Source organism: Eulemur rufifrons, chromosome 8 (genome assembly GCF_041146395.1).
Source record: "Eulemur rufifrons isolate Redbay chromosome 8, OSU_ERuf_1, whole genome shotgun sequence".
NCBI lineage: Eukaryota > Metazoa > Chordata > Mammalia > Primates > Lemuridae > Eulemur > Eulemur rufifrons.
The window spans coordinates 40,573,062-40,583,801 of NC_090990.1; the positions used below are offsets into that span (position 1 = coordinate 40,573,062).

At 48.0% G+C, this 10,740-nt stretch overlaps 1 protein-coding gene across 1 annotated transcript in view; it reads right to left on the minus strand.

Moving 5' to 3' along the window:
- The window catches only part of DHCR24 (24-dehydrocholesterol reductase), a 30,007-nt gene extending 20,645 nt beyond the window's left edge, over positions 1–9,362 (minus strand). Inside the window, exons 1-4 of the mRNA XM_069480041.1 lie at positions 9,024–9,362; positions 5,535–5,690; positions 2,462–2,567; positions 1,648–1,766 (exon numbers count right to left, since the gene is read on the minus strand). Of these exons, the coding sequence (XP_069336142.1) occupies positions 1,648–1,766; positions 2,462–2,567; positions 5,535–5,690; positions 9,024–9,254 (612 nt within the window). The 5' untranslated portion in view covers positions 9,255–9,362. The remainder of the gene's footprint in view (positions 1–1,647; positions 1,767–2,461; positions 2,568–5,534; positions 5,691–9,023) is intronic.
- Positions 9,363–10,740: the final 1,378 nt, after the last annotated feature.

The window sequence follows — 10,740 nt, forward strand, 5'->3', positions numbered from 1 at the left end:
ATCGCCTTGTGATGTCACAGCCATCGTAAGGTCACAGCACAACGAATTGCTCGTGTGTGGTGATGCTATTGTAAACAAGCCTACTGCACTGCTAGTCATATAAAATGATCGCACATACAATTCTGTACAATATATAATACTTGATAATGATAATAAAGGACTCTGTTGCTGGTTCATGTATTTACTATGCTATACTTTTAATTGTTATTTTAGAGTGTACTCCTTCTACTTATTAAAAAAAAGTTAACTGTAAAACGGCCTCAGGCAGGCCCCTTGGGAGGTATTCCAGAAAAGGGCATTGTTATCATAGGAGGTGACGGCTCCATCTGTAGTACTACCCCTGAAGACCTTCCGGCGGGACAAGATGTGGAGGTGGAAGACAGTGATATTGATGATCCTAACTCTGTGTAGGCCTGGGCTCATGTGTGTGTTTGTGTCTTAGTTTTTAACAAAAAAGTTTAAAAAGCAAAAAAATTAAATATTTTTTTGATAGAGAAAAGCTTTCAGAATAAAGATATAAAGAAAGAAAATATTTTCTGTACAGGTATACAACGTGTTTGTGTTTTAAGCTAAGTGTTATAAAAGAGTTAAAAAAATAAAAAGCTTATAAAGTAAAAAAGTTACGGTAAGCTAAGCCTACTTTATTAAAGAAAGAAAAATAGTTTTCGTAAGTTTAGTGTAGCCTAAGTGTACAGTATTTGTCAAGTATACAGCAGCGTTTAATAATGTCCTAGGCCTTCGCATTCACTTGACACTCACTCACTGACTCACTCGGAGCAACTTCCAGTCCTACCAGCTCCATTCCATACTGTAAGTGCCCTATACAGGTGGACCATTTTTTATTTTATTTTATTTTGTAGAGACAGAATCTTACTATGTTGCTCAGACTGATCTCGAACTGCTGGCCTCAAGCGATCCGCCCACCTCTGCCTCCCAAACTGCTGGGATTATAGGTGTGAGCCATAATGCCTGGGCCCCATTTTTAAAACCCTTTGTACCATATTTTTACTGTACCTTTTGTATGTTTCGATATGTTTAGATACACAAATACTTACCATTGTTACAAGTCCTACAGTATTCAGTACAGTAACATGCTGCACAGGTGTGCAGCCTGGGAGCGATAGGCTACACCATCTAGGTTTCTGTAAGCACACTCTGATGTTCACACAATGATGACACTGCCTAAGGATGTATTTCTCAGAATATGTCCATGTCATTAAGTGACACATGACTGTACATTACAAAATCTGATGAAGAGCTTTGATGCTGAGGCCTGACTTTCTCCAGAGAGGCAGTATGGTGTAATGAATGGCTAAGGGCAAGGATCTGGGAGCCTGATTACGAGAGTCCAGCCTGTGTGGGATTTACTAGCTGTGTGACCTAGGGCAAGTTATTAACTTCTCTGTGCTGTAGTTTCCTATACATAAAATGAGGATATAATAGTACCTACCTCATCATGTTGTGGAAGGATCAAATGCCTTAGTATATATAAAACATTTACAACACTGCCTGAACACACATAAGGGCCTACATAAATTTTTTAAATTATTAAAGATACAGACCCAGACTGAATAGGTGTATTTGAAATGAAGCACCCCCGGAGAGCCAGAGCAGGCTAGCATGGCCGTCCCCCACCTCTCAACTCACCGGCGTGCATCGCACAAAGCTGCCATCGGCCAGGACCAGCTCGTAGGCGGTGCAGATGTGTTGGAACAGGCCATACTTGTGAGATGATGACTCTATGCCTGTGCCCATGATCAAGCCCCCTGCAGAGACACACCTGTTAGCCAGGGAGTGCTGTGGGGTAGAGGGTGGGGGGTGTCTTGGAGCTGGGGGGACCTCTTAGTACAACGGAGGCATGACAGGCTGGCAGAAATGGGGCTGCTGCCTGAGGGTAGATTTCCCACCTCTGTGACGCTAGAGGGCAGGAGAGAGAAGGAGGGGCGTAGACGGGGAGGGCATCTTCAGAGGCAGGGGATGGATGGGCAGACCCCGGCAAGGGTGCTCGAACCCTCACCTCTGACCACCTCAACCTAGAAACCTGCATGCATTTATTTGAAGAAAGACTTTAATGAAATGGCATGTTGATGGGGTGGCATTAAGTTGTGTTCTGAAGGTGTTTCCCTGGAAAAGAAAAGACTTTGGGGGCCATGAATCCTATGGCAGAAAAGAGAGATTAGACTTATTCTGTGTGTTCCTGAGAGTAGAATTGGAGCAATGGACACAGGGGAGCAGATTCAGGCCACAGATTAAAAAGTGCTGTCTGATAACTTGAGCTGCTCAGAAACGGAGCAGTGGGCAGTGAACACCCTGCCATTGGAGCAGGCAAGTAAGAGACAGGGTAGCTTCTGTCACAGATGGAATAGCGGTGATTCCTAGACCAGATGGAAGGTGGCCAAGGCCCAGGGCTCTGATCCTAGGACCACCTGACTCCTCCTGCCCGTTAACATGGAGTCCTCACCCACTGTGAGGTCATCGAGCTCAGGCAACACAGGCAGGGTCCAGCCAATGGAGGTCAGCAGGGCGGTCACCTGACCCATGGACACCAGGGGCTCCACACGGACAATCTGTTGACAGAACAAAAGAGACCCTGGGTCACAAGGAGGCTGCCAGGCCTAGGAGGGGACTGCTGCACACAGAAGGTGTCATCTCAAACCTTCCCAAACACTCAACGCAGGGAATCCTATACAGTCTTTACAGGCTCTTTCTGGAACACTACCTGCCTTTGATTACAGCAAATGCAACTTCTAGCTCTGAGTTAGTGTTTAACCTCATCCCTTCAAATATCTTTACATTTAATGCTTAGTTTATTTTTTTCTAGATTATAGAAGAAATACTCATTTACTTGGAAGATACAGCAAAAATGAAGAAGAAAACAAAAATCATCCATCCTAGTTTTTCAGAGTTACAATGTTAATACTGGAATGTATTTACTTTGTTTTTTTCATACATATCTATATTGCTATTTTCTGTTCATTAAATATTCTTGGAAAACATGATTTTTAAAGCACATGGACTTCTACTTCTAGCTGAGATAGAGCAACAGGGACCAGATTTATCCTGCTGCCTGAAATGGAAAAAAAACACACAAAAAACCCCAGACAAAATATATGAAACAAGAGTTTTCACTACAGGGGACATAAGCAAAGTGAGTGATCCCTGAGAGGCAGGAGACAAACAAGGTGAGCTTTATGGATGCCCAGCTAATGGCCCACAGTTAGGCGTGCAGGAAGGGGAACCCAGGTGTAGCCCATGGGCTCCCTGAGTTGAGGAGATAGAGATGAAAGCCCCAAAAGAGCAAGGTGAGTAGAGTATGTAGGACAGAGTACTGGAGAGGAGAGAGTTGCATAGAGAGAAAACTTCAGCAAACTGCAAAGGCTGTCCCTTGAATATTCAATGAAGTACTGGTTGGTGCACACACATGAAGCTATTATCTGAGGCTAAAGTCAGGGGAAAAAAACCACGAGAGAAGGTAACAGGTAATAGCACCACGGGCTCACACAGGGCAGGAGATAGTGTCAGTGCCCATAAGTCAGACTGGAAAAACCTCATGATTTTTCTAGTACTCAGGACGCTCTTGCCTCAGCAGTAGGAAATAATTAACCCGAGATTAAATGCTGTCCTGGTCTCACCTAAAACAATCAAGACCGAACAGACCAAACCATTCCAAATAACTTAGCTGCCTCCTAGAACAAAAGTCAAAAATACAGGAATACAAAAACACTCAGCACCCAACAAGGTAAAATGCCAGAATGTCTCAATGTCACAATCCAATCAAAGTGTACCAGACATGCAAAGAGGCAGGAAGATTTGACCCATAATGAGGAGAAAAATCAATCAAGGAAAACAGACCAGCACTGACACAGATGTTAGAATTAGCAAACAGGAACATCAAACAGTTGTTATAACTGTATTCTATATATTCAAAAATTTAAATAGAGGTATTAAAAACAAATTAAAAAGACCCAAATCAAACTTCTAGAAATGAAAACCACAAAGTCTCAAATGAAAGACACACTGGATGGGACTAACAGCAAATTAGAAATTGTAGAAGAAAAGATTAGTGAACTTAAATACACAGCAACAGAAACTATCCAAAATGAAACAGAGAGAGAAAAAAGAATTTTAAAAGTAAACAGTGCCACAGTGAGCTCAGCTGTGGAACAACTTGAAGAAAACCTAGAAGAAAACCTTTGTGACGTTGGATCAGGCAAGGATTTCTTAAATAAGACATCAAAAACACAATGTGTAAAAGGAGAAATTAATAACTTGGACTTATTAAGAACTTTGATTTTCAAAAGACAAGCCACAGACTGGGAGAAAATATTTGCAAATCATTTATCTGATGAAGGACTTGTTTCCAGATATATAAATGGCAAGTATGCACATAAAATGTGCATAATCATTAGTTACTAAGGAAATGCAAATCAAAACCACAGTGAGAAACTATTACACACCTATTGGAATGGCTAAAACTAAGAAGACTAACCATGCCAAGTTTATGATGATATGGAACAACTAAAACGCTCATACTACTGGTGGGTAAAATGGTACAACTGCTTGAAAACCAATTTGGCAGTTTCTTAAAAAGTTAAATGTACACCTACCATATGATCTAGTCATTCCACTCCTAAGTACTTGCCCAAGAGAGAGGAAAGCATATGTCCACAAACAGACTGTTCACAATGTTCCACTTTATTTGTAATAGACCCCAAATTAGACAGCCAAACTGTCCATCAGCAGGTGAATGGATAAACTGCAATGTATCCACACAGTGGAACACTCCTCAGCAGTGAAACAGAATGCACTATTGACACATGCATCAACACGGATGACTCTCAAAATAATTATGCTGAGTGAAAGAAGCTAGACAAAAAAAGAGTACTGTATGATCCCAGTTATATAGAACTCTAGATCCAAACTAATTCACAGTGACAGAAAGCAGATACACCATACTTAACGACTCCCTGATTATTGGGTATGTGTTGTTCTTTAGAGATAAAGCTGTGATATAATCTGTGTTGGCTCTTTAATTACATTGAAGACTATTTCCTTTCTCCTTACACCAAGTTTCAAGAAGTAGTTAATTACTAGATGGGCCAAAGACTATGCACATTCCTAAGGCTACTAAACAAGAGGATCTCCAGGAAGCTTGTAACAAGGCCCACACCTGCCAGCCACCTTTGTAGCCCAGTTTTCACCAGCAAGTTTCCTTACCAGGGATGGGTTGTTGGGTTTCCTTTTGCCTCTCATTTGTGCCCATAATCCCCCCATCCCTGACTTCCTATGGAACTGCAGACAACCAAAGGGTCCCCCTGAGCTCTCAGTTTGCCCTCTTGTGAGATGGGGCTATGACCCATCTCTCCCCCTGGTGGCTGTGAGGCTTTAGAGGACAGCAATGGTGGACAAAGCCTCATGTGATGACCACGGGCCTTGGTCCTGTTCACTCTGGCATGCCCTTGGCTAAAATCATCTCCCTGAGTCACCTGCACCAGGGGCAGTGCTCCAGAACCAGGGAACAGTGACGCTCTCACCTGTTTCTTGGTGTCCACCTCCAGAATGTCCATCAGGTTGATCATGATGTTTTTGTGTGTCTTCTTGTACTTCCCGACCCGCAGTGAGACGGTGAGCCAGCCGGGGCGCCCTGTGCACATGAAGGTCTTGCTGCCCTGTTCCTTCCATTCCCGCACCTGCAACCAGGGGACAGAGGCTGAGCTGGCCCCTCTGGGATCCCCAGAGCAGTTTGCAGCTCTGCTTTCAGGGAGAGGGAGCTGGCAAGGATGCCTCTGTCCAGGCACTGGAAGGAATGGCTCGATCGAAAGAAAGGCCTGCTGGCCCTACCCTCTGGCACCTCCCTGGCTACTGAGGCCAGCAGAAAAGCCAACATGTTGCTGTACCACAAGGCACAATGAAGAAAGAACTAGAATACAGGATCAAAGTGTTTTGAAAATATTAATTCTAACTGTGAAGTTCAGAAAAGGTTTTATAATGGTAATAATAGCAATTATAAGAATGTACCATTTACTGGGTGTCCCCACCATGCTAGGCACCTACTGTACACTGTCCTGTTTAATTCTCACAACAATCCCAGGGAGTTAGGATGACACCCTTTTGCAGACGAGAAAACTCAGAAGCAAAATAACTTGGCCAATGTCACACAACTGGTGAATGGCAGAGCCCAGATTCACAGCCAGGACTGTATGACTTCAGGCCTGGAGGGATAGATGAGCTTGTAGTAATACTCCACAGAATAAGAGCTGACACTTAATTGAGGCTAATTATGTGCCAAGCGCTGTTGTAAGCATTCACATGTGTTAATTCATGTATCACTTTGAGGGAGAGAAGGGGCAGGAAAGGTCCACCAAGCCAATGGAAGGAACAGCTTTTGCAAAATCTCTAAGTGACCAGAGCACAAAGCACAGAGAATAAATGGCCCAGGGGATGACAAGCCAATCAGGAACACAGGAGGAAGTGCTCCTTTCCTGTTGAGATGGATAAGAGCAGCAGAGGTAGATATCTGTCGTTCTGACCTGCCACCATCCATTTCCTCTTCATCTGCTTCTAATAATGCCAACTTCCTTTGGTCCAGTGAGGCTAATACTACTCCCCTGCCCCAGGAGGTGGGTGCACAACTGAGGTCTGATTCTATCCTCCTGGCCACAGCTTCAGGGATGGACCTATGACCCAACTCAAGTCAATGACACCAGTTCCAGGAGAGGCATACTCTCTTTCCTGGGGTTTCTAAGCTGGTTGGATATAAGCCAGAAACTGTTGGGGCCTCCACAGGGAGAGAGTCTCCCAGGAATGAAGTCAACCCAGAGGAAAACAGAGCCAAGAGATGGCAGATGGAGATGGGGAAGAGGGGGTCCTGATATAGCCATGCCTGGGCCAGTTTTACTACTGGACTTTTCAGAACCTGGGCTAATAGTCCCCTTTTGCTCAAGCGTGTTTGAATTTAGCTTCTTTAACTTGCAACCAAAAGTCCTACTGAATACTGGTCAGGCCTCCTGGAGGAGGCTGCATTGGAACTGCTGGACAAACAGCTCAACATGGGGAAGGACTTTCCTATGAGCAGAGGCCAGGGAGCTGGGAAAGGGCAGGTATCGAGGAAGAGATTCCTGCAAGCTGGGAGTGAAGGGATGAGAGGTGGAATTACCTGACCAACCAGGTCTTGTCCTTGCCCTACTCTGTAGCCCCAGGACTTGATACAAACACAGAGCTGGGAGGGAGTGGATTAGGGGTGCTGCTGCATTTAAGCTGGACGGTGGGCCACATGAAGTGAATGTGGAAGCCATGAAGCTTGAAACACTGATTGGACTGGATCCGGATGGGAGCCAATCAAGATTTTGGGCAGGTATCCGAAGACTATGTGCAGGCCAAAGAGAGGTGAGGTGGGCCCAGAAAAGGGGCAACTCGTCAGACAGCTATTACAACAAGCCAGGTGTTGTAGAACCAGACCTACAGGATTTTGGGTGGGGAGAAGCATGGGAAAGAAGAAATGTTGGAGTTTGGGCTCTGAGATTAAGATATCCTGGGCTTTAGCCCCATTTACCAACTACGTCATTCTGGGCACATAACTCAATTTGAACCTCAATTTTCTCCCATTTGTAAAACAGGTGCCAAGGCCTACCAGGGTTGCTGTGAGGATTAGAAATAATGGACATCAATGGCACAGGGTGTGGCACATGGCAGGTCAGGGCAGTGGGCTAGTCCAGCTGGGCCCCATGTCTGCCCACAGTGAGGCCTTTGGTTTAGTTTAGGTTAATAAGCACTCACTAGGCTGCTTTGAGCAAGCCCCACGGGTCAGAGGTGAGTCAGATAATAGTCCCTGCCTTCCAGGAGCTCACAGTCTGATGATGGAGGAGACGTGCAGGTAGGTGGAGAATCTGAACTTGTGGAAAGAGCTAGGAAAGAGAGTGAAGTTGGGGAGGGAGGGTAGGCAGGGCTCTGGAGCTGTGTGACTGTGGCCAGCAAAACCCAGGGCAGCAGGGCAACGTGCTTCCAGAGTCTGTATTCTCCCACCAGGCCTACGGGCTTCTCTCTCACAAGAATGTCTCTCTGCATCCATCTTCCCGCTCTTGCCCGCAGCACCCGGCGCAGAGCAAACAGAATATGGAGGCTGCTACACTTACTGTAGGGTGGCTGCAGGAAACAGAAGCTCTCTGCAACCTGATGCCAGTAAGAGAGGAACATAAGGAGGGCAGAGGGAGCCAAGAGACTGCCCAGCCCCATGCCCACGCCAGCCCTGGATGTGGAGGAGGTTCCTCTGTGAGCTGCAGCAGGGTAACGCGGGCTCCGTGGGTGCTGGCACAGGGAGGATGTCAGAGGTACTGGGAGATGGACCGACTATCTTTGTCCAGGAGTGAGCCCTCCATCACCAGCGGCTGTGAGGCTCTTCTCTTGGGGTTCTACTTTCTCGCTTTAGTCCTCTATGCTAAACGCAGCTAAAGCACCTTGCTGCTACAAAATAAACTCCAAACTCGAACCTGGCATCGAGGCCTCTCTCCAACCTAGCTCCGAACAGACTGTCCAACCTTCTCCCCATCCCGTCGTCCCTGCACTTTCCACGTTCCCAGCCTTCGCTCTCACCTGACACACCTTCCCCCAATCATTTACCCAAGTTTCCAATCTCTAGACCCAGCTCCACCTCCCGGAAGCCTTTCCTCCTGCAAAACGCTTGGGTCTAGTGAGAGTTACCCGAGTGTTGCACACCTTCCCCTGTCTTGGGATTCCTTACAGCCCCGCAGGTGCCCGCACGTGCCCTGCGCACAGCGGGCACTCCATAAACATCGGAGCAATGTTTTGCTCCCCACTGCCTTTGCTTATTCTGTTAACTCCCCGGAACCACCCCCCCATCACATTTTTGTTTCGTTCCAATCCCCCTCCAACGCCAGCTCCTCGATGAAGTCCTGGCTTCCCGCTGCACCGCGCATCCCTTTGCCGCCGGCGTACCGCTATCCACGCGCACGCCGCGTCTCCCGGAGCCCGCGCCTCTGGGCCCCGGCCGCGCCCGGCGCCCTCACCTGCTTCTGGATGTCCTGCACGCGCTGCTCGTGCAGGCGCGGCGCGCTGCTGAGCTTGAACACCACCCAGGCGCGCACGTAGTAGTAGATGTCGAAGATAAGCGAGAGCGGCAGGAGGAAGAGGCACACGAACACCCAGCGCTGGTGGATGAGCACGAACTCCAGCCCCTTCAGGCGCACCCAGAGCAGGAAGAGCAGCGCGCACACGGCCAGCGACACGGCGGGCTCCATGGTGCCGCGGCGCGCCGCGCGGGGAGGGCTGACGGCTCCGGTCGCCTGCCACCGCCGTCCGCTCCGCGCCCGGCCCGCTCTGCGCCCGCCGCCCGCCGCCTAAGCAGCCTGGGGAATCGCCCGCCGCCTCGCGATTGGCTTGGGTCGCCAAGGTTCGGTGGGCCGAGACCCGGGCGGCGACCAATGGCGAGCCGCGCCGGGGATCGGACCAGGAATCCGCTGCTTTCATTGGCTGTGGGAGTCGGGCCGCTCCACCCTCTTCTCCCCGCCGCCGCGGGAGGAGGGGCTGACCGGGGGCAGGGGCGCTGGTGGGGTCAGCGGCGCTCTGCGGCGGGCGCAGCGCCGGAATGCCAGGCTCCCGGCCCTCGGGGCTGCAGGGCCTCCGCTTCGTTTCCTCCTTGTGTGGCGTTTCCTCCGGACGCTCGTTAAACGGTCACGCGTCCGGTTATCTCCCGAGGAGTGGGAGGTGCCCAGGCCCTGAGTCAGTCACCCTGCAGCTGGGCAGGAGTTTCCCAGGCCAGGGAAGGTGGAAACCTGGGTTTGGCTTGGGCGGGTCATGTCACTCCATGCGCACAAGGCCTCAAGAGGCACCTTTTCGTTTTTGGGGGACACTTTCCGTAAATTCATTTGAGCCACACAGCAGTCCTGGGCGGTGGGTAGTTCCCAGCGAAAGCTTAAATCCAGTGTCATTTGCATTTCTTCTGAAATGTTAGGAAGCTTCAAGATGTTTTGTTTTAGAAGTCAAAAATGAGGTACCAGGCCCTTCTCTGTCTGAGCTTGCTCACCTCTCCAGCTGCCTCTCCTTTCTTCATCTGTCTTCCAAATGAGTGGCTGAGGCAAAAATCTCAATCAGTGAAGGTTTATCAACCCAAAGTTGAGGAGGTGCCTGGGGAAAACATGAACCGCAAACACACCTGTGGCTGTTCTTCTGAAGGGGGATTTGTGAAGACTAGGAGTGAGGCAAAATGGCTAGATTCTTGTGAGGCCCAGAAATCTACATTTTACATAAGATTAGGCAACTGTTAGAAGTGAAAAAGGGAGTGAAGGAAGCATCAATTATGTAGCTGTCCCTGGGTAGGTGGAAGAATGTCTGATCCTGTCTGTCTCCTGTTCTGCACCTGTAAAGATAAACTTGCAATTCATTATTAGTGTGGAATCAAACAAACTTTAGTTTTAGGAGATATATGTAGCCTGGGAACCTAAAATTACAATTTGCATGTCTTTGCTTATGGGAAATCGGCATGGAATTTACTTAATGAATGATCTCTGGGGCCAGTTCTTCACAGGTGCCTGAGGCCTTTACCTGCCTTTTGCATAAGGAGTTGGAGTGGCCCTGAGATTTTCATTTTGTTTTTACACATCTTTCCCATGACATGCACTCTTAGGCCATTCTCCAGGCTTCACCATCCCGCATTTCAGTGCTTTTCTTCAAGTTGGCACCTCTGCAATGGCTTTTCCCATCCCCTTCACAAAGCTAACATAACAC